The sequence below is a fragment of the Schistocerca cancellata genome, chromosome 3, assembly GCF_023864275.1.
Source record: "Schistocerca cancellata isolate TAMUIC-IGC-003103 chromosome 3, iqSchCanc2.1, whole genome shotgun sequence".
Lineage (NCBI taxonomy): Eukaryota > Metazoa > Arthropoda > Insecta > Orthoptera > Acrididae > Schistocerca > Schistocerca cancellata.
The window spans coordinates 513,520,354-513,544,825 of NC_064628.1; the positions used below are offsets into that span (position 1 = coordinate 513,520,354).

The 24,472-nt window shown below is 45.2% G+C and overlaps 1 protein-coding gene across 1 annotated transcript in view; it reads right to left on the bottom strand.

Annotated features, from left to right (window-relative positions):
• LOC126176390 (synaptotagmin-5) overlaps positions 1-13,769 on the bottom strand; it is a gene marked incomplete at its 5' end in the record, with an annotated part of 216,406 nt that extends 202,637 nt beyond the window's left edge. Inside the window, one exon of the mRNA XM_049923547.1 lies at positions 13,653-13,769. Within this exon, the coding sequence (XP_049779504.1) occupies positions 13,653-13,769 (117 nt within the window). The remainder of the gene's footprint in view (positions 1-13,652) is intronic.
• Between the last annotated feature and the right edge of the window lie 10,703 nt (positions 13,770-24,472).

A 24,472-nucleotide genomic window follows, 5' to 3' on the forward strand; every position in this document is an offset into this window, starting at 1 on the left:
AATGTTACACATGTACTAAAGAGACTGCCTATGCTACGTTTCTTCGTTCTCTTTCGGAGTACCGCTACGCGGTCTGTGATCCTTACCAGATAGGATTAACGGAGTACATCGAAAAATCTCAAAGAGGAACAGCACGTTTTGTATTATCGAGAAATAGGGGAGAGAGTGTCACTGACATGATACAGCATTTGGGTGGACATTAGTAAAACAAAGGCGTTTTTCGTCGCGGCGGAATCTTCTCACGAAATTTCAGTCTCCAACATTCTCTTCCTAATGCGAAAACATTTTGTTGACGCCGAGCAACATATGGAGGAACGATCATCATAATAAAATAAGGGAAATCAGTGCTCACACGGAAAGATATAAGTGTTCGTTTTTTTCGCACGCTGTTCGAGATTGGAATAACGGAGAATTATTGGGTAGGTGGTTCGATGAACACTCTGCCAGGCACTTAAGAGTGGTTTGCGGAGTATTCATGTACATGTATTTTCTCCATTTTTCTCATTGTCCACTTCTCTGCTCCGTGCAGTGCAGTGTTCCAGATGTAGCACTTCAGCAGTTTCTTAATTCCAGGCGTAACTTGCTCGTCACCAGAGTCCTCTTGTTGTTGAATGCGGCTTTGACTATGGCGATTCTTGCTCGAATTTAATGTGAGCAGTGAGTATCCTTTGTCAACAAGCTTCACAAATACTTGAACTGCATCACATTCATCAGTTCTCTATTTTCGACATTTATCTTCAAAGGTTTGTCCCGTTTTGATATCCGCATCACTTTTGATTTCTCGATGTTAATGTCCATGTGATATTTCCTTCCAGTTTCCTCCAACTGTTTCATCATGTCTTGCATTTGTCTTTGATTCTTAGTGAGCTCTACCAAATGGTTCAAATGGCTCTGAGCACTATGGGACTCAACTGCTGAGGTCATTAGTCCCCTAGAACTTAGAACTAGTTAAACCTAACTAACCTAAGGACATCACAAACATCCATGCCCGAGGCAGGATTCGAACCTGCGACCGTAGCGGTCTTGCGGTTCCAGACTGCAACGCCTTTAACCGCACGGCCACTTCGGCCGGCTAGGAGCTCTACCAGGTCATCTGCATACTTGATAGTGTTGATGAGTCGTCCTGCTACCCTGAAGTTACCACATCCTTACAAAACTTCTCTCGCCAGCCATTCCGTTAATTTGGTGATAGACAGCCTTTTATTTTTGGAATATCCGAAGTCACTCTCCTTCTGAATAGCTGATTCTTGAAGATCGTGATTAAACCATAGTGTTCTGTACTGCCTCCTACCACGGAACTCGCTTCGTATCTAAAGTTTTTTCTGCTGCCTCTTGTATATTCGATGTGCCTGGTACAAATGACGGTACCCTTAGACCAAGAAAATTTTATGAACTGTTGAACGTACCTGATCAATAGAAAGCGGATTAGGCTCTGATTATCTTATTCGACCGTTCCTGTGCAATGCAATTTGTTATTCCAACTAAGGTAGCGGCTACGTGGAACAAATAATATACACATAAAAAGAAAATTTTTCATCACCCCGGTTCCCAGAACTCTTGAAGATAGACGTTGACTGTGGATATTGTATCACAGACACAGTGCCTTTGACTGTTCAGAGATGTCACTAAACTCACCGAAAGGTGTAAACAACCATGCATGAGCAGCGCCTGTTAGACGGAGGGGGTCCGACAGCCGATCAATTCCAGTCATTCCACCAGGAAGGAGGTACACAGCTCGTGAACCAAAGCGATGTTGTTCGGACATGGAGGAGATACAGAGAGACAGAACTGTCGATGACATGCCTCGCTCAGACCGTCCAAGGGCTACTATGCAGAGGATGACATCTACCTGAGGATTATGGCTCGGAGGAACCGTGGCAGCAACGCCATCATGTTGAATAATGCTTTTCGTGGAGCCACAGGACGTCGCGTTACGACTCAAACTGTGTGCAGTAGGCTGCATGATGCGCAACTTCAATCCCAACATCCATGGCGTGGTCCATCTTTGCAACCACGACACCACGCAGCGCGGTATAGATGGCCCTAACAACATGCCGAATGGACAGCTCAGGACTGGCGTCACGTTCACTTCACGGATGAATATCGCAAAAAACTGGCTCAAATGGCTCTGAGCAGTATGGGACTTAACTTCTAAGGTCATCAGTCCCCAGAACGTAGAACTACTTAAACCTAACTAACCTAAGGACATCACACACATCCATGCCCGAGGCAGGATTCTAACCTGCGACCGTAGCGCACATGCCTTCAAGCAGACAAATGTCAGACACGTGTTTTGAGGCAACCTCGTCAGGCTGAACGCCTTCGACACACTGTCCAGCGAGTGCAGCAAGATGGAGGTTCCTTGCTGTTTTGGGGTAGCATTATGTGGGGCCGACGTCCGCCGCTGGTGGTCATCGAAGGCGCCGTAACGGCTGTACGATACGTAAATGCCATCCTCCGACGGACAGTGCAACCATATCGGCAGCATAATGGAGAGGCATTCGTCTTCATGGACGGCAATCGCGTACATCTTGTGAATGACTTCCTTCAGGATAACGACTTCGCTCGACTAGAGTAGCCAGCATGTTCTCCAGACATGTACCCTTTCGAACATGCCTGGGATAGACTAAAAAGGGCTGTTTATGGACGACGTGACCTACCAACCACTCTGAGGGGTCTACGCCGAATCGCCGTTGAGGAATGGGACAATCTGGACCAACAGTGCCTTGATGAACTTGTGGATAGTATGCCACGACGAATGCAGGCATGCATCAGTGCAAGAGGAAGTGCTATTGGATATTAGAGGTACCGGTGTGTAGAGCAATCTGGACCACCACCTCTGAAGGTCTCGCTGTATGGTGGTACAACATTCAGCGTATGGTTTTCATGAGCAATAAAAAGGGCGGAAATGAGGTTTACGTTGATTTCAATTCCAATTTTCTGTACAGGTTCCGGAACTCTCGGAACCGAGGTGACGCAAAACTTTTTTTGATGTGTGTAGAATGCAGAGGGGAGGTCGCGCACTAGTCGCCGTGGGGTTGTGAAGGCTGACGATTCTCCGTGCCGAGCCTGTGTGCTGCGGACCATCGCGTGAGTGCAGGTCGTGAGCGCGCACCGGAAGGAGGCTATACCGTACAGCGGGCCGCGCCGCCCCCTCCATCGATCGCCGCCGCCGCCACCGGCAGCAGCAGCGCCAGCAGGCCGGCCGCCGGAAGGACGCCGCCGGTGCGCCTGCCTAACCTCGCCTCGCCTCTCCTCGCGCCCACAGCCAGCGTCTTTCAACGCCGACACTGTTTAAAACTCGTTGCCAGCCACTCCTAGGAGCGGAAAGCCAAGCTGTTGTACGTGAAACGGTGAAACGCTCAACTTACAGCAACTCAGAAGAAAAGACAGACCTGGAAGACAACAAACTACGTCTGCTGTTCGAATGAGACTGGGACACGGGTGCTTTCTAGCGTATTTACACACTCGCATGCCCGTGACATGACACAAGAGTGACTGGTCTGTGTTTCGAGTATTTTTCTTGGCCCCTGACAATTTATATCTGTTATCTGTTAAATGTACAGAGTGAAGGAAAAAAATGCCTTACTTGGCAGTCGGTATGCGATTCCTCATCCCAATTGAAGACGAAAATGTATGTAGCAAAACTTAGTCCAGCCAATAAGTTGACTAGAAATGCGATTTAAAAAACCAGGCTCTGGCAACGCTGTAACTGCGTGCAGAGTGGCGAAGAATAGGTAGCATGGACTCTGCGCAGTGCTGGAGCTGTCCCACCAACTCAATGAGACGCGGTAGTGCCGTGGGGAACGGATAAGCATACTCGCCGATGTTCGAGTTGCGTCCACGTCAAATTTTTTTCAGTTAAACCATCAAATTGTATACAATTTACACCTCCGTAATGTGGTACCTTGTGCACTTTTTCTGTTACTGTTACCTTCATTTAAACATTAAGACGTAACATGCAGTTCTTACAGACATAAATGACCACTTTGTTTAGTTTCTGACACTAATAAAGCAGATGTATGTTGGCACCGAACGACGCGTTCCTGTTTCCTGTGCCTGAAGCAGAGACGTGTTTTCTTTCTGCTGTGGCGACGCTTCCGTCGTTGCACGACGGCTAGGTTGGTCCGCAATCTGGCGCCTCTAGCAGCCGCCTCGTGTTGGCTCAACTTACGTAAATTTGATCGCTTGACACGTGCCACGGTAAAATGTCGCCAATTAATCTAGAACTCTTGATCTATTCAATATTGTGAATTCAGCAAGTACGTAACATTTGCAGCATGTTCTGCAGGCCCAAAGTTCCTTGTCGCGATACCTGATCTTTAACTACTCATTTAAATCTTGCATTCTTACTGCTAATTCTGGAGCATCTTAAGTCTTAAAGCCTTTTACTTATGGGTATGAACTGTTCAGTTTTTGCTTTTTATCCACTGTCATTAGCTAACTCTACTCATTGTAAAACTTGCCTGCTTGTTGTCTGTTGGCTGTGATAGCTGCCTGCTGTATTTGCCAGCTTATTTTTTATTTTGGGGAATTGTATATTTATTTAAGGGTTATTGCCAATGTTTCCGTTGGTGTGTACCAGTCGGGAGTTGCATTAGCACTGTGTGCCTTCCCAGCTTTGCTTGTATTTTGGGGGATTGCGTATTTTATTGCATAAGGGATTTTATTAAGGCTTATAGATTTTTAAGGGCTTAGCAATAGCCACAGTCAGTGATGTGACTTGATATCCTTTCTATATCTTGGGTGGACATTGTCTGTCTGTTTAAGGTGATCCATTCTTGGGAATCGTTAGTACATTTAGTGGCATTCATCTGCAATTCATTTTACTGGTAAAACCTCAGTTTGCTGAACCCGCTTGCAGCCACACCTAACTGGTGAGACTTCTTACCTGTATTTGAGAACTATACAGGGTGAGTCACCTAACGTTACCGCTGGATATTTTTCGTAAACCACATCAAATACTGACGAATCGATTCCACAGACCGAACGTGAGGAGAGGGGCTAGTGTAATTGGTTAATACAAACCATAAAAAAACCATGTGGGTTTGGCGTCCTAGCAGTCACTCATTGTCTTACAATGGCTGATATGGTAGAGTAGGGTGATAATACATTCTTCTGTACTTTCCAATGCATTACACGATGTGCCAGTGTTGCCACTAATCGTTTTCATACAAGTTTTTCAAAGTGAACCCAATCTGATTTTGTAAGATAAACTTTTTTCTTGATTCTGCATGAGGAGGACAGGATTTTTTATTCACCATGTGTAAAGTGGAGTGTATTTGTGTATGTCTGGGATCTCCCTCCAATCCCTGGATCGATTTCAACCAAATTTGGACCAGGAATAACAGGCCTCACAAGTATCAGCAGTGTAGGATTTACATATTCCTAGCTCCAATAGGAGTGGAGATACGAACAAAACTTTGTTTTTCTCCAGACCCTAACATATAGGTGTCCTGCATGACAGGGAAGTTGTGTGGGAACATTATCAGCTTCCCAAATCAGCTTGCTTTGCAGGGCAGCCTACAGGGTAGGGACAAGAAACAGTTTTCCAGGCCCCGACATGTAGCTGCCATGCATGATGGACATCCTGTGTTGGACCTTCTTTATCAACCTGCTTTGCATGGCGGCCTGTATTTCAGGGGCAAATAAATGTTTTTCAAGTCGCTGATGTCTAGTTTGCCCTGAATCACAGCTGTGTTGTGTGAGTAGTATGAGCCAGCTTTATTGGACTCTATTGTAAGGGCTACATGTGCCGATGAGCATGGCTGGCGTCAGGATGAGATGGATAGAAGAGGGAATGGATAGAGTGAGAGGAGAAGGAAATGGGCAGTGAGAGGGGAGGAGGGAAGATGCATGAGACAAGTGGAAGGTGCGGAGGGGTACTGGGAGGTGGAAAAGGGAGATGTGTAGATGGAAAGAGAAAGGAGGAGAAGTACGATGTATGGTCAGACAGAGGGGTGGAAGAAGTGGACAATGAGAAGGGGAGGAGGAGATGTAGAGACAGAGAGAGTGGGGAAGAGTAGACAGACAGATAGAGGAGGGAGTAAGTTTCAAAATCTAAGGGCATAACTATATTCAGATTACACTTCGCTATTTATTAAGATATTTAAGTGTATTATTTCTGTATTCGATTTAATTAAGCATTAAATACCGTTTAGGAATGTTCCAGCGAGCGTCTCGTCTCCATCGACGAAGTCTTGGTGGTGACTTAGTACCTATGTACCGCATTTTTAAAATGTGACTACGCCTATTCAGGCTGTTTTAGTTTTATTTCTAGACCATGCCCTCGTAGACATATTATAGAATCAGGTTTATCTTCTGAAGAAGACTCAATTACTTGGGCTGAAACCTAGGTAAAGGTTGGTTTCATTACCGCAATCGAGGCTGATAGTTTCTTATATATTATCACGATTGCTGACTGGGCTGCATTGTTGAAAGTAAGAAAATACGTACTCCGAGACAATGTTTTATGCGCAGTTTGCATACATTTATCTTTCTTTCTTTTTTATACAAGTGGTGCTGTGACACAGCGGCACTACCTCAGAAGCCGCCCCTACGTAACACAACTTTCTCACACGCTATCTTTTGAGACAGGGCGGCACTGCTTTCATCCGGTTATTAATGTGGTTTCTTTGATTGCTCTGTGAAAAGGCTGATCAAACTAGAACACATAAAATATGTTCCCTTTGTTACGTAAATGAATAAAATATTTATTTTACTATGACACAACTTTTTGCCATAGTGTTGCTTGATAATTTAGAACTGTCATTGAGTGTGAAAGCATCACTTCATGCACTTATTAACAAACTGTTCTCTTGAGGTACAGAAGTACAAGTTCATCAGGGACTTAACAACTCTTTGGTCCTACACTGTGATGCTGACTCCTTCAGATGAGGTCACAAACTGGGCTGAGCTCTTGCGTTCTGGACGCTATATTGACCTTAATATGAGGGCGCTGCTATGCTGAGAGGGAGGTGTGGTCTTTAGGAGTGGCTTCCAGTTGTTGCAGATTGCAGCGAGACCTACCTAATGTCTGTGGATCAATTTTGGTGTGGCACTACGATTTCTGGGCGATACCACACAAAGAACATTCATTCAGTAGTGATTTCTACATGAGTAACCTGCCTGCTGTGTAGTATTTCCTTATATACAGACTACAGATGACACTGGGGTGCGCACAAACTTATTTTACCCGCACCTGAACAGGGAACGTGGCATGCGAGGTGACAACAGCAGTGGTAGTGGCTCTGTTGCGAACGGCCCCGAGCCGTAAGACAGGTGCACGTTGACATCTTCAACTGTCGCACAAATGCAGAGTATCGAGAAAGAATAGTTGTATAAAGAAACAACCAACGGAAGAAAACAAGTCCGACTATGTGCTGCTAGAAAGACATCTAATAAAGGGAATAAAAGTAAAAAGTACTGCTTAGGGGAGAACGTCGCTACTACGATGCTGACAATTTAAAATAAACAACATGTGTCACCTGGATATGATATGTCAGTCCCTTGATAACCTATTCGGCCATTTCACCTAAAAATATTTTTTTTTCCTTTCTCAGCTTCTTTCTTGAAGATAGCGAAGCCTTAGGGTGTACTCGTAGCTATGTCCACTGCCGCGTTGCCTCTTTTTTATTCTTTTTATTGTCAGACTGGGATAGCTAGTCGTTCCTGAAACTCTGTAAAGCTCATTTTAATCAGATTTTTAGTTCGTCTGGAATAAATGTAATAGAATTGCATATTGCCACGAGAGCCTAATTACCAATAACTGTCATGTCGTGACAGTAACATGTCTTCGAGTGACACTCAACTATTTTTTTTCATTTATTGGCTATTTTTCAAATGGCTCTGGGCACTATGGGACTTAACATCTGAGGTTATCAGTCCCCCAGAACTTAGAACTACTTAAACCTAACTAACCTAAAGACACCACACACATCCATGCCCGAGGCAGGATTCGAACCTGCGACCGTTGTGGTCGCGCGGTTCCAGACTGAAGCGTCTAGAACCGCTCGGCCACACCGGCCGGCATTGACTATTTTCGGGGAGACAGCAAGATCAGCTAACTCGGGAAGAAGGCTTCAAATTATCTTGTTAAGAAACGATTGGGGGAAGGTGTTCGTACAGTGGCGACCACAGGAGATCAGTCACAGAACCTCTGGAGAATTCAAGTGGGTCCTCAGGGCACTGCAGTTTGTGGAGGCAGTTGCGGTAAGTTCTTGCTCTACGCTCTGGAGGCAAATACTGTTTTTTACTTTGAAGGTAGCTGCTGCCAAGTCACGCTGCTGGGCCACCATGAGAAAATTCGTTGCATTTCCCTCAGATCTTGATATCCAATCAAATATGTTCTTCCAGCTGCCGTGCTTGTTCACTCGACCAATGAGTGTAACACGGCTAGCAGTCGATCTCATACTCTCACATGTTAAGATGTGCTCTATAAGCCAAGAATGGGAAATTGTTTCCACTGTATGCACGCAAATAAACTCAATTCTCCCGGCCATTTTGACAATGGCTGAGTGTCATCCCTTCAACGTCAAGTTTTTCTAAAAGTCAGGAGCTAGAATTAGAGGAGGATGATTTTGGACACTTGCTATCCTGCCATGGAGAGAGAGAAGAGAGAGACGCTTGTGATTCTAATGTGTGCTGTCCTACCGCAGAACTGTAGAGATTACTGGTTTTGGTGCCTATTGTGGCGCACGTTTGCCGAGTTTATTGGTAAATGTCGCATTTCGCATTAGCGCTCTCCACTTTCTGAGCAGCACATTCTTTGTAGTATTCGCTACCCAACTTTGTGTTGGCTGATTAATTCTATTGTTGTGTAGGTCTCGGACTCATTCACTTCGTTCGCACTTGAGCTAGGTTTTTCGGTTTAGGATCCATGACATGTACAGCCCGATAGATGTGGTCCCACAAATTCTTGATTTGGTTTAAATCTGGGGAGTCTGGTGGTCAGAGGAGTACGGTAGACTCAACCTGCTCCTCTGAAAACCGCGCACGTGCACTGCTAATTGTGTGACACGTTGCACTGTCCTGCTGGTGGATGCCGTCATACTGAGGAAAAACGAACTGCATTTAGGGGTAGATGTAGTCCCAAAGGGTAGGCGCAGAATGACTAGATCACCCAGGGAATGCCACAAAAACATTCTCCAGACCATAACGCTCCCTCCTCCGTCCTGAACCCTTGCAATGATTGTTGCAGGATGTTTGAATTAAGACGTTTCATGTCGTATACGTCAACGACCATCAGACCGATTCATCTGAAAAGGTCTCCTGTCGTCACTTAACCGATGTCTAATTGTAGTATGGACATGCGATACCAGCCTTCGCCGTAGAAAAACAGTGGTCAGCATGGGTGCGTGAACGAGGCGCCTGTTATGGGGGCCCGTTCGCAGCAACGTTCGCTTGAACGGTGGTAGAGGAGACGCTGTTGGTAGCTCCTTGGTTCACCTGGACAGTAAGTTGCTCAGTATTTGCACGTCTATTCGCCCGTACACAATCCGCAGCCGACGTTCAGCCCTGTTATCTGTGGCTCGTGTTGCGCCACAGTTACCTCGGCGCCGGTTTTAGACAGCGCACTTTTGGACAGAACACTTTACAAACTAATCCATTTCGTAAATGCTTCCGCCCTTGTCCCGAAAGCCAATGATCATGCCCTTTTGGAACGTCAAATAAATCTCTCTGTTTCCTCACTACGACATCGACTACACTGTTTTCCGCATCCCACGACACGCTTTATAAACCCTCCACTGCTAGTGCTGTCGTCTTAGTATATAAGTGGTTACTGGACGTTGACTACTAACAGGCTGTGATCACATTAATGTGACTGATGTGACTGGACTGTGTAGGGAGCTTTAAGTTTCAATGTTTTATGTGACACTTTGCTCGTAATGTTGGAGTAGTTTATAGGTCAACATTACGATATTTTATGTTCATTTCATTGGAAACTTATTCTCTGTCATTTAATGTGATACGTGACGATATCGTAGTGTAAATAAATAAGTTATTTAACTCTGACTTGATTTATATATACACTCCTGGAAATGGAAAAAAGAACACATTGACACCGGTGTGTCAGACCCACCATACTTGCTCCGGACAGTGCGAGAGGGCTGTACAAGCAATGATCACACGCACGGCACAGCGGACACACCAGGAACCGCGGTGTTGACCGTCGAATGGCGCTAGCTGCGCAGCATTTGTGCACCGCCGCCGTCAGTGTCAGCCAGTTTGCCAACACGTGGGGCGTGAGGTCTCCACAGTACATCGATGTTGTCGCCAGTGGTCGGCGGAAGGTGCACGTGCCCGTCGACCTGGGACCGGACCGCAGCGACGCACGGATGCACGCCAAGACCGTAGGATCCTACGCAGTGCCGTAGGGGACCGCACCGCCACTTCCCAGCAAATTAGGGACACTGTTGCTCCTGGGGTATCGGCGAGGACCATTCGCAACCGTCTCCATGAAGCTGGGCTACGGTCCCGCACACCGTTAGGCCGTCTTCCGCTCACGCCCCAACATCGTGCAGCCCGCCTCCAGTGGTGTCGCGACAGGCGTGAATGGAGGGACGAATGGAGACGTGTCGTCTTCAGCGATGAGAGTCGCTTCTGCCTTGGTGCCAATGATGGTCGTATGCGTGTTTGGCGCCGTGCAGGTGAGCGCCACAATCAGGACTGCATACGACCGAGGCACACAGGGCCAACACCCGGCATCATGGTGTGGGGAGCGATCTCCTACACTGGCCGTACACCACTGGTGATCGTCGAGGGGACACTGAATAGTGCACGGTACATCCAAACCGTCATCGAACCCACCGTTCTACCATTCCTAGACCGGCAAGGGAACTTGCTGTTCCAACAGGACAATGCACGTCCGCATGTATCCCGTGCCACCCAACGTGCTCTAGAAGGTGTAAGTCAACTACCCTGGCCAGCAAGATCTCCGGATCAGTCCCCCATTGAGCATGTTTGGGACTGGATGAAGCGTCGTCTCACGCGGTCTGCACGTCCAGCACGAACGCTGGTCCAACTGAGGCGCCAGGTGGAAATGGCATGGCAAGCCGTTCCACAGGACTACATCCAGCATCTCTACGATCGTCTCCATGGGAGAATAGCAGCCTGCATTGCTGCGAAAGGTGGATATACACTGTACTAGTGCCGACATTGTGCATGCTCTGTTGCCTGTGTCTATGTGCCTGTGGTTCTGTCAGTGTGATCATGTGATGTATCTGACCCCAGGAATGTGTCAATACAGTTTCCCCTTCCTGGGACAATGAATTCACGGTGTTCTTATTTCAATTTCCAGGAGTGTATATATCGAGAGGTGTGCCAGAGATGAGTCCCTGCAGTCGCACTATCCACTGTGTCCGGTGGCTAGCCGGCACCGTAGCTCAGCGTGTTCGGTCAGAGAGCTGGTTGGTCTCTGTAATGAAAAAAACTGAGCGGAAGGATCAACAAAGGAACTTGAACGGATTTCATGTGACGTCCTCAACGATCAACAACGAACAAAAATGCCCCCCCCCCCAAAAAAAAGAAAAAAAGATGGATAGAGGGTCTGCCATGTAAGCAGGAGATTCCGGGTTCGAGTTCTGGTCGGGCACACATTTTTAACTGTCCCCGTTGACTTATATCAGCGCCTGTATGCAGCTAGGGGTATTCATTTCATTGTAATTTCATTAAATCTCATAGCCGAACTATTGTTCCACAGCTGATCCTGGTTAGTTGATTCTGTAAGGAGAGATGTAACCCCTGCATTTCTAATTTATTTGCCTCACTATGAAGGTGTTTGATTGCAAACCAGATGTCGATTTTTTTGTTTAAATATGATAATATTTAGATCTGTGGGTATGACTTACAATTTCCGAGCATTGCACTGAGCTCATACAGATGCGTTAAAGTCCTGTTAGAGAGACGAAAAGGGCTAGGAGGCAGGGTCTCTTCAACCTTTACCTGTAGCTACACTGCGTAGACTGTAGTGCCATGATACGTGTTAAGAGTTAGCAATGGGAATGCTCGGAATGCTCAGATCAGCGGGCGACAGTGAACTGCTTTGGTCGATTCTTCGCGTTTCTGCGCCGGGTCCATGTTATTTTGTACGTGTTCTGCTCCTGTCTACGTTGTAAGATGAGCTGAGATGCCAACTTGACATTTGTTGTAGTGCCAGCTCCATATTGTTGCAATTTTAATGGATAGGAGTGTACACAGGGAGTACACTTTGGACGAAATGTACACTACTGGCCATTAAAATTGCTACACCAAGAAGAAATGCAGATCATAAACGGGTATTTCTTGGACAAATATATTATACTAGAACTGTCATGTGATTACATTTTCACGCAATCTGGGTGCATAGATCCTGAGAAATCAGTACCCAGAACAACTACCTCTGGCCGTAATAACGGCCTCGATACGCCTGGGCATTGAGTCAAACATAGCTTGGATGGCGTGTACAGGTACAGCTGCCCATGTAGCTTCAACACGATACCACAGTTCATCAAGAGTAGTGACTGGCGTATTGTGACGAGCCAGTTGCTCGGCCACCATTGACCAGACGTTTTCAATTGGTGAGAGATCTGGAGAATGTGCTGGCCAGGGCAGCAGTCGAACATTTTCTTTATCCAGAAAGGCCCGTACGGGACCTGTAACATGCGGTCGTGCATTATCCTGCTGAAATGTAGGGTTTCGCAGGGATCGAATGAAGGGTACAGCCACGGGTCGTAATACATCTAAAATGTAACGTCCACTGTTCAAAGTGCCGTCAGTGCGAACAAGAGGTGACCGAGACGTGTAACCAATGGCACCCCATACCATCACGCCGGGTGATACGCCACTATGGCGATGACGAATACACGTTTCCAATGTGCGTTCACCGCGATGTCGCCAAACACGGATGCGACCATCATGATGCTGTAAACAGAACCTGTATTCATCCGAAAAAATGACGTTTGCCATTCGTGCACCCAGGTTCGTTGTTGAGTACACCATCGCAGGCGCTCCTGTCTGTGATGCAGCGTCGAGGGTAACTGCAGCCACGGTTTCCGAGCTGATAGTCCATGCTGCTGCAACCGTCGTCGAACTGTTCGTGCAGATGGTTGTTGTCTCGCAAACGTCCCCATCTGCTGACTCAGGGTTCGAGACGTGGCTGCACGCTCCGTTACAGCCATGCGGATAAGATGCCTGTCATCTCGACTGCTAGTAATACGAAGCCGATGGGATCCAACACGGCGTTCCGTATTACCCTCCTGAACCCACCGATTCCATATTGTGCTAACAGTCATTAGATCTCGACCAACGCGAGCAGCAATGTCGCGATACTATAAACGGCAATCGCGATAGGCTACAATCCGGCGTTTGTCAAAGTCGGAAACGTGATGGTACGCGTTTCTCCCCCTTACACGAGGCATCACAACAGCGTTTCATCAGGCAACGCCGGTCAACTGCTGTCTGTGTATGAGAAATCGGTTGGAAACTTTGCTCATGTCAGCACGTTGTAGGTGTCGCCACCGGCGCCAAACTTGTGTGAATGCTCTGAAAAGCTAATCATTTGCGTATCACAGCATCTTCTTCCCGTCAGTTAAATTTCGCGTCTGTAGCACGTTATCTTCGTGGTGTAGTAGTTTTAATGGCCAGTAGTGTAAGTGGTCGGAGCGTGAGCGTACCTGTCTGGAGAGGCTGGAGTCGAGGCTGCCCTGCGAGGACACGGAGGGCGTCCTGGCCAGCCTGGCGCCGCCGCTGGGGTAGGAGCGCGACTGGTGCGGCAGCAGCCCGCCCGCCGCCGACGACTCGCCGGCGCCCGGCGGCGGCGGCGGCGGCTGGGGCTGCGGCTGAGGCGGCGGCTGCACCGCATGCTGCTGCTGGCTCACGTTGAAGTCCTGCAACACCGCACCACACCACTCACTCAAAGCCCAATTTATTTATTTATTTTGCGTTAGATATGCCAGATGCCTTACAGTACTACACTCCTGGAAATGGAAAAAAGAACACATTGACACCGGTGTGTCAGACCCACCATACTTGCTCCGGACACTGCGAGAGGGCTGTACAAGCAATGATCACACGCAAGGCACAGCGGACACACCAGGAACCGCGGTGTTGGCCGTCGAATGGCGCTAGCTGCGCAGCATTTGTGCACCGCCGCCGTCAGTGTCAGCCAGTTTGCCGTGGCATACGGAGCTCCATCGCAGTCTTTAACACTGCTAGCATGCCGCGACAGCGTGGACGTGAACCGTATGTGCAGTTGACGGACTTTGAGCGAGGGCGTATAGTGGGCATGCGGGAGGCCGGGTGGACGTGCCGCCGAATTGCTCAACACGTGGGGCGTGAGGTCTCCACAGTACATCGATGTTGTCGCCAGTGGTCGGCGGAAGGTGCACGTGCCCGTCGACCTGGGACCGGACCGCAGCGACGAACGGATGCACGCCAAGACCGTAGGATCCTACGCAGTGCCGTAGGGGACCGCACCGCCACTTCCCAGCAAATTAGGGACACTGTTGCTCCTGGGGTATCGGCGAGGACCATCCGCAACCGTCTCCATGAAGCTGGGCTACGGTCCCGCACACCGTTAGGCCGTCTTCCGCTCACGCCCCAACATCGTGCAGCCCGCCTCCAGTGTTGTCGCGACAGGCGTGAATGGAGGGACGAATGGAGACGTGTCGTCTTCAGCGATGAGAGTCGCTTCTGCCTTGGTGCCAATGATGGTCGTATGCGTGTTTGGCGCCGTGCAGGTGAGCGCCACAATCAGGACTGCATACAACTGAGGCACACAGGGCCAACACCCGGCATCATGGTGTGGGGAGCGATCTCCTACACTGGCCGTACACCACTGGTGATCGTCGAGGGGACACTGAATAGTGCACGGTACATCCAAACCGTCATCGAACCCATCGTTCTACCATTCCTAGACCGGCAAGGGAACTTGCTGTTCCAACAGGACAATGCACGTCCGCATGTATCCCGTGCCACCCAACGTGCTCTAGAAGGTGTAAGTCAACTACCCTGGCCAGCAAGATCTCCGGATCTGTCCCCCATTGAGCATGTTTGGGACTGGATGAAGCGTCGTCTCACGCGGTCTGCACGTCCAGCACGAACGCTGGTCCAACTGAGGCGCCAGGTGGAAATGGCATGGCAAGCCGTTCCACAGGACTACATCCAGCATCTCTACGATCGTCTCCATGGGAGAATAGCAGCCTGCATTGCTGCGAAAGGTGGATATACACTGTACTAGTGCCGACATTGTGCATGCTCTGGTGCCTGTGTCTATGTGCCTGTGTTTCTGTCAGTGTGATCATGTGATGTATCTGACCCCAGGAATGTGTCAATAAAGTTTCCCCTTCCTGGGACAATGAATTCACGGTGTTCTTATTTCAATTTCCAGGAGTGTATATGCATGCAGCAAGGGAAACTTAATCAACACCCAAATGTAACAAAACATTATTCACTATAAATTTAGCTATACATATTACAATATTTATAGACCTATAGTGCATACATGTTGCAATCTGTCAAAAAATTAACAATTAAACACAAACACTTAAATTACAAAGCCAAGAACTGGCAGATCCTCTAGTGAACTGTCCCGAAAACCATAACTTTCACACTCGATTGTGTGCTGCATCTTCTGCATTTCGCCGCAGACACAGTGATGATCGTCCACGTAGTCCCACATGGCCATCAGCTCGTTGCACAGTCCAACACCGTTTCTCATTCTGTTTAGTGCCACCCGGCTTCTTCAAGGGATGTTGAGGCCAGGAACACGATCAGCCGGATTCTTAATGAGGTGTTCCATTGTTAACATTTGCTTCTTTCCATAGGTGTTTCCATTCTACAATGGTGTCCCGATTGTACGAGGAGTGGTTCTTGACTTTAATCGTGTCGGGCCATGCAGATCAGCGTGTGTTAGGAGTGCGGTGTCAGCAGCAATTTTTTGCATTTCTCTTTGGATTGCGTATTTTTCAAATGGCTCTAAGCGCTATGGTATGTAATATCTGAGATCATCAGTCCCCTAGGCTTAGAGCTACTTAAACCTAACTAACCTATGGACATCACACACATCCATGCCCGAGGCAGTATTCGAACCTGCGACCGTAGCAGCAGCACGATTTCGGACTGAAGCGCCTAGAACCGCTCGGCCACAGCGGTCGGCGATTACGTGTTGTCTGTGGAGTGAGGGAAATTCAGTGTTTGCCAGCACAGAGAGCCATGGCGTTGGGGTAGGTCTCACTGTTCCAGTTATTGTTCGCAAGGTGTCATTAGGCGAACATCCACTTCATTGACGTGCGAACTGTTGGCCCATACAGGCCCACAGTATTCTGCAACGCTGTAGACTAGAGCCAAGGAGGAAGTGCGAAGTGTCGTAGCATTACTTCCCCAGGTAGAGCCTAAGAGTTTCTGGATGATACTGACTCTGCCTCTGGGTTTTTGGCTAACGTCCTGCAGGTGTTTTTTGAATGTTAGGCTACGGTCCTGTTTAACACCCAGGTATTTTGGTGCTCTTTCATGTCTTATATTCTGGCCTGCTATATTCCAGCGCAGCTTCCTGTCTGCTTGTTTGTTATTCAGATGCATCACTGTGCTTACTGTTTCTGATGCATTAAGGTTCAGATGCCAGGTCCTGTAGTAGTTATGAAGCTGCTCCAAGTCAGAATTTAAGCCTGATTCCAATTGTTTGAGTGCCTCGCCATGTAAAGCAATACTCAGATCATCGGCATATACGAAATTCCGTGATTTGAGTTCCGGCATATCAGAGATGTACAAATTAAACAGTAAAGGAGCTAGCACAGAGCCTTGTGGCAGACCGTTATTAAGGACTCGGGCTTTGCTTCTTTCTCCGTGAATATGTACTCTGTACTTCCTTGTGGATAGCATATTATAAAAGAGCTTTAATGACTTCTTACATTTGACTACCGTAGCAAGCTTACACAGTAATCCTTTAAGCCATACTGTGTCGTATGCAGTTGAGAGATCTATACTACACTGGTCTTTTTATTGTTCTGAAAACCACGTTCAGTATACGTAGTTAGTGCCAGGACTTCATTGCAGCAGCTCTTCTTCGACCTGAAACCAGATTCTTCCACTGGTTTGTTGCATCTATTAGGTGGGTCACTCTCTTTAGGAGAATTTTCTTGAGGAGTTTGTACATCACACACAGCAGAGAGATAGGTCTGTAGCTCTTGGGGTCTCTCTCGTCCTTTCCAGGCTTCAAGATAGCTATTATCTTCGACTCTTTCCATTTGTTTGGGACATTTCCAGTTTCAAGTATGACGGAGAAAAATTTGCAGAGTCATGTGCGTGCTCTTGGACCGAGGTTCTTTAGAAAATCCGGTAGGATTCCACGAGGTCCGGCCGCTTTCCTTGATTTGATGTCATTTATTGCAGTTATCAACTCTTCTTCAGAGATTGTGCTCACAATGTCTGATCGTTCTGCTGTGCTTCAGCCATGAGTTTTTTAAGGTCCTTCTTCTGATGTGTAGCGACGTGGATCTTGGAGTTTTCGTGTATAACTAAGCTTATTTTATTGGGGTTTACAGCACTCTGTTTAGAGTTAGGATGTACAGCACCCCCTAATTTTCTTTGAAGGCCCCAACTTTTACGGCTGGAATGTGTAAAGTCAACCTGCTCAACTAGCTCATGTCAACGTTTCCTTCTTTCTTCGTCAAGAAGCTTGGTCAGTGAGACTGCAGTCTGGGGATTTCCAGTGTTGTTGTATTACTGAAGAAGAGGTTCACATTGTTTGGTAAAGACTGGTATATATTGTCTTCTAGCTCCACGTGGGTTGGTTTCTTCGGCTGCTCGCAGCAGCAGTTTAGTAAACCGTTCATAATTGATCGGAATTGAAGGAATTCTGGTCACAGTGTGTTCCACACGAGATTGGAATTTGTCCCGTTGTGCCTTACAATGACTGGTGGGCTGTCTATGATTGGTACCTACAGGCCAAACTCTACAATGACTGGTGAGTTTTGGGTTTTCGGCAGGCGTGTAAAAACAGTTCGCTTTGCTTGCATTGGGATTCCGTCATTAATGGTAGTCACAAAAAAGAGATCTGGCGAAGTTGAAGTTTTCCATGCATTTGAACGTAAATGCGGCCGTGCCCTTATCATCGTATATGAGATGGATATTGTTGACATCAGCACAATCTGCTAGCTGGAGACCTTGGTCATCACAGGAGTGGTATCCCCATCTGAAATGGTAAGAACTGAAACCCCAATGTAGACGACTGGGTGGCTTACATCAGGAAAGACAGGAGATGCCCAGTTTTTGGATGGAGGTTTGTACACATTGACTACCGTTAAGTCATTTACTTTTATCCCTGTGGCGAAGTCAGTGGGCATGGGAAGCTCTGTAGTATTATTCAATAGCTCATTTTTAATAAGTGTTGGGATTCCATGCTTTTCATGGCCTTTGGAGGCAACTGTGGTAAATCCTTGCACAAAGTTGGTAAGGTGAACTCTCAACGGTATGTTTTTCCTAAAACACATAGACAGAATGTCTATGGAGTGAGAATAGCGCACTGCCTATGTCGCCAACATCGAGTCTAAATTGTAGCTTGACTTTCCTATAATATTTTGTTTACATGTAGAACAGAAACTGGAACTAATATTACATCTGTTTGTTCTGTTTCTGTACATTTCTCGTATTCTCTCGCTCGCTACGCGCAAACTACACTGAAGCGCCAAAGAAACTGGTATAGGGATGCGTATTCAAATACGGAGATATGTAAACAGGCAGAATGCGGCACTGCGGTCAGCAACGCCTATATAAGACAACAAGTGTCTGGCGCAGTTTTAGATCGGTTACTGTTGCTACAATGGCAGGTTATCAAGATTTAAACGAGTTTGAACGTGGTGTTATAGTCGGCGCACGAGCTATGGGACACATCATCTCCGAGATAGCGATGAAGTGGGGATTTTTCTGTATGACCATTTCACGAGAGTACCGTGAATATCAAGAATCCGGTAAAACTACAGATCTCCGACATCGTTGCAGCCGGATAAAGATCCTGAAAGAACGGGACCACCGACGACTGAAGGGAATCGTTCAACGTGACAGAAGTGCAACCCTTCCGCAAATTGCTGCAGATTTCAGTGCTGGGCCATCAACTAGTGTCTGCACACGACTCATACAACGAAACATCATCGATATGATTGATTGTTAAATGATTAAGTCCCACCCAGTGATTAAAATATGATTAAGAAGCTTATGTACAACCGAACTGTGGTTTTCTCTGATGTTTCCGGTTTCATCGGGACGTAAGTCTAGAGGTCACTAGAAGGATCCTATTATAATTTTATGTCCATTTTTGATACTTAGTCTTTGTCAAACGATCTCACAATTCAATTTCTATATTGGTGTATTTGATTTTTTTTCTCTACTGCTATAAATACACCCCTCCATTTCCCATTAGCCTATCGTTTTAGTACACGCTTCAATTTTCCCCAAGGATCTCACTGCCGTCAACTTCTGATTTTATCCAGATTTGTGCACCGTATCTAGTATTACGCTTTTCAGGAGACCTTCAATCTCTGTCACTCTGTTTTAATAGTCTCACCCGCTGGGAGCGTTTCTTTCGATTTTACGCTAATACATCCGGGTGTCGTATAGCTACATGGATTGGATGGAGAGTCACCTGTTGTTCACCCCATACACAGTGAGCTATCTGTGTCTCTGCTTCTGATGTCTAAAACTCACCTGTGCCATTTAGGGGGACGCTACAGTTCTCAACCCTATGGCGCAAGCCTAGGAGACTACTGTCTAGCTTGACAAAGAACTTTCGCACTCTCTTATTCAAGCCTTCCGTTCGACTCAGAACTAGGGGGCCATGGTCAGCTCCAGACACAATGCTGCAGACCGTTAGCTTCGTTGAATCTCCACGCACAAGGCTAATATTCCCAACTTTGTCTAAAGACTAAGTTATCTGTGCACCGTTCAATCTTTCGACCAACTTTGTTGTATGGGAGCGAAAGCTGGGTGGATTCAATAAGGTTGAGGTTACGAATATGAAAGTAGCTAGGATGATTGCAGGTACTAGTAGATGGGAACAATGGCAGGAGGGTGTACACAATGAGAAAATCAAAGAAAAACTGGGAATGAACTCTAGAGTCAGGGCGTACAGGCTTAGATGGTGGGGTCATGTTACACGCATGGGAGAAGCAAGGTTACTCAAAAGACTCATGGGTTCAGCAGTAGAGGGTAGGAGGAGTCGGGGTAGACCAAGGACAAGGTACCCGGATTCGGTTAAGAATGATTTTGAAGTAATACGCTTAACATAAGAAGAGGAACCAATGTTAGCACTGAATAGGGGATCATGGAGGAATTTTATAAGGGTGACTATGCTCCAGACTGAACGCTGAAAGGCATAATCAGTCTTAAATGATGATGATGATGATGATGATGATGATGATAATAGACCCTATCCATTTGCGTTTGCCTCGTCTTTGCACAGGGCGCAGTAGATTTTCCAACAGGTGAAGTGAGTCTCAGTTGCTCAGTTTCGGTTTCAATGGAGGACAGAACCTCGTACTTGTTGGTTAGGTGGATGGGTGAACATCCTTTGTTCCTGGTTCCTGTCTCTCCTGTGCAGGACCCCTAGACTTACAATGAAAACCCCACAGTCAAGTGAACGAGTAATGATAGATCATATATTTCTTGTAGAAGAGAGAGTATCCGCAGGAGAGGATAGTACTTGAGTAAACTTTGGTGTCTCTAGTACCTGACTCGATAATCTCTCTAACACAGCAGCTTCCAATCGCTTGACAGTAGTACGGCGATTTCAGACAGCAATCAGCTCATATCCTGCATGTGAATACTAAGCACAGTAGGGATGCATTACGCCTGTTGAAATATGTTACAGAGCAGTAAAGAAACAGTTTTAACTAACCTTACTTTTAGTCTATGAGTCTGATATCCTAAAAGTATTGCCAGTAGCCTTTTGGAACCAAAGGAATGAACAGCCAGAAAGGGATGTCTATTACAAGGCAAAATTTATTACTAGGTTTATAGTTTCTCTGAAACGTTTTCCACGTTATGGCCACTAACAAATTCGACAATAACGTTTATTTACGATGACTGCAGATAATATACTCTCCCGTAAAAAAGAAAACTTAAGTGCCACGATATTTTATTTATTTATAGCAACTATAAATCACAAACGCCCGTTCTATACCAAAGGATTAAGCGGGACATTTGCAATCGAAAATTGTCAATAACATGACTTTTTCACATAAATATGTAATGAAATTAGGGAACTTTTCATTTCGAGCGTGTTACAGCGTACGTACTGAAGAGTATTCAGCACCAATTTATACGAAAGCCTTAAGCTTATTTTACTTTATTTTAGCTATTTGCTTGTTTTCCGAATTATTATTGGTAACTCTTATTATGATATCTAACGAGTCAGTTTTACAAATATAGCAGACTTTCTTAATAAAAAAATATGAAAATATGACATTTTACTGACGATTTACATCCTTGTCTTAACCTGTCATTCTTTTACATTCAGTAATTAACAATAAACTGTGATACATGTTCAGTCTCTCTCTCTCTCTCTCTCTCTCTCTCTCTCACGCACTTACCGATGACCGTAGCAGTCTGGTCCCTTTAATCCCACAAACCAATCTCTCACGCACTCATTCACACACGCACACACACACACACACACACACACACACACAGTCACAAACACACCATATTTTTAAATGTTCATAAAGTCTTCAGTGTAAGAGAAGGAATCGCCAAGCACATATGATTTCAGTTTGTGCTTTAAGTTAAATTTATTATTTGTCACATTATTTTCATCGCTGGGCGGGTGATCAAAGACTTGTATGTCTGAATACCTCACACCTCTCTCTGCCACAATGAGTGAAGGAAACTGAAAGTCGTTTGTTCTTCTAGCATTAAATTTATGAAAGTTACTGTTGTTTTCGCACTACGATTAATGGCCAAAAACTTCATAAGGCACTAAATGAACTTTGTGGATATTGTTAGCATGGCCAAATGTCTAATGAGCTGTCTAAAAGAATTTGTAAAGTGGGCGACACGCATGATCCTTATTAAAAGCTTCTGTGCAACAAATGATTTTTTTCATCAAAGGCAAGGTACCCAGAATATGATCCCATAAGATATCAGTGAATGGAAATAAGTAGAGTGATCTTTCTGACATTTCCATCCACAAAATCTATTAGCCATAATACAAAAGTTGCAGAGTCTAGACATTTAACCATATTTGGAACATGTGACTTCAAGTTGAGGTTGTTGTCAATACAAACATCTAAGAATTTATAAGAATTTAGACTATTTTGTTTCACTTATTGATTTACCCTCAAGTTTTACTTCTGTTGGTGCCGTCAGGCAGAGTGCAGGCGGGGTAGTAGCACCGAACACACCAGTTACTGTCGTCAACCTCAAAGTGGATGCCTGGCCAAGATTGGCTTCAAGTTATGGAGCTCTCTCGAATTTATAGAACTATAGTTTGTATCCTTTCACTTGAAACATTTTATCGTCTCCTTTCTTCACGTGTTGCGAGAGTAATATACTAGTGTAGAGTGACGTCACCCAGTCGGAATTGTACTGGACCTTCTTGTGATCGGTGAATATCGTTGAATTTCAGAGCAGCCATAATCGATGGCGAACTGCTACTGTGATTTAAATTGGCGGTTTATTTTGATACAAACTTACAACAACTCGAACAGCTCGCTTTGTTGAGACGTGATAAGAGTTATGTTCCATACCATTAACAAGTTTACTAGACACTACAGGTTAATTTACAGATGGAGGTGCTACATGCACATTATCTGGAAAGCTAGATGATGTGGTCGTTGTACTGGCAGAAATCACGAGAAGTTAGTTATTGGTGCAGTAAAGTTTATGAAATGGAAAAGTTGTTCGTTTTGTGTACTTGTAGTGCACATGCTAAATTTGTACTGGCAATGTACATTTTTGATTATAAATGCACATACACGCTGAATGTAAGTACAAAGGTTATGAGTATGATATCTATCACACTTTGTCACACCAGGATCTTTGGCATGAGATGCTTTATGTTACAGGATAAATATTTACAAGTATTGGTAAGAGATGTGAGTAAATTTTGCTAGCCGCCGATGTGTCCTTACATTGGCAGTATCTTTATAATAAGGATTAAAAAGTTACACAAAAGATAAAAATATGGAGTGGAAAATTTAATACGAAATTAAAGAGTGAATGAGTTACTACCATGGCTGACAGAGATTTTCTTCATTTGATCATTATAATATAAATAATGAAGAGCAAAACAGTTATCAGTAGACAGAGTTGTTATATGAATAGTTGCTACATGAATAAAATAATAATTCATGCAGGATGATGAATGTACCTCATTATTGTCTTTTCTGTTTTGGTGACAGAACGTCTTAGACATTCCGAACGATAAAGTCCCGTTTTGATTCATTTCGTTCGTTAAGGATCTTTTAAGGTAATTTTAGTTTTGGAATGTAAATCTGTAATTACTCAAGGAGATCCATCTATGACCCTTTGTCAGAAAAATGTAACACAGAAAGGTTGGCTTTTATTTCACCAGCAGAGTGCTCATGTGGGGTAAAGCTGGACGGGTTTACGGTTTTTAGTCGGAGTTCATCCGTATGTTCTTTGTAGTGGGTTGCAAAATTTGTCCTTGTTTCTCGTACACTGAAGCAAGAGTAAGAGCATGTCAGTTTGTATATGCCAGTCTTCATTGGATTTGATACTGTGAATAGTTTTATTTTGTAATTTATTATTTGCATGGAAGTATATTTTTCTATTAGATCGTCTGGAAACATCACCAAGCTTGTACAACACGTTTCCTGGGAATGGAAGGCTGTAAAGTTTTGATATTTCTGTTTTAACGTGCAATGATAGTTGTGACTGCTTTAGTGTATTTTGGATTTGTTCAACAAGGGCGTTTGTGAGGGAGGTATTATATCCATTATTTTGGACTATAGATTTAAGGATGTTCATTTCATTACATGTATCTGCTTCAGTGATGAGGATGAGGAGCATACCATTCACAGCTGACCAGAAGAAAGCAATTTTATGCTGGTTAAGGTGGCATAGGTGTAGTTAATGGCAACATCAATGGTAGTGGATTTCCTATATACTCGTATTTGGAAGGTATTCTTGTTGTTGTGATTGGAAACGGCTATATCAAGAAAATTAATTCCGTCAGTTGTCTATTGTTTGATTATCAATCTGGTATTTAGATACATTTTATTCATTTCATTTGCTAGGTTATTTAGTTCTTCCAATGGATGACTGAAAAGTATTATTGTGTCACCCATATGTTTGTTATAATTTATAATTTTATCTGTAATTTGTGAACGAGTTAAGAAGAATTCTTGTTCCTGGTCATGTACAATCATTTCAGTAAGCAGGCCTGCATAGCTGATGTTCATATTAAATGGAAAAAATTATGTGAGAGGATTAATTCATGTTAAATGATGAGTTCATAAATTTGTGTATGTGATTAAATTCT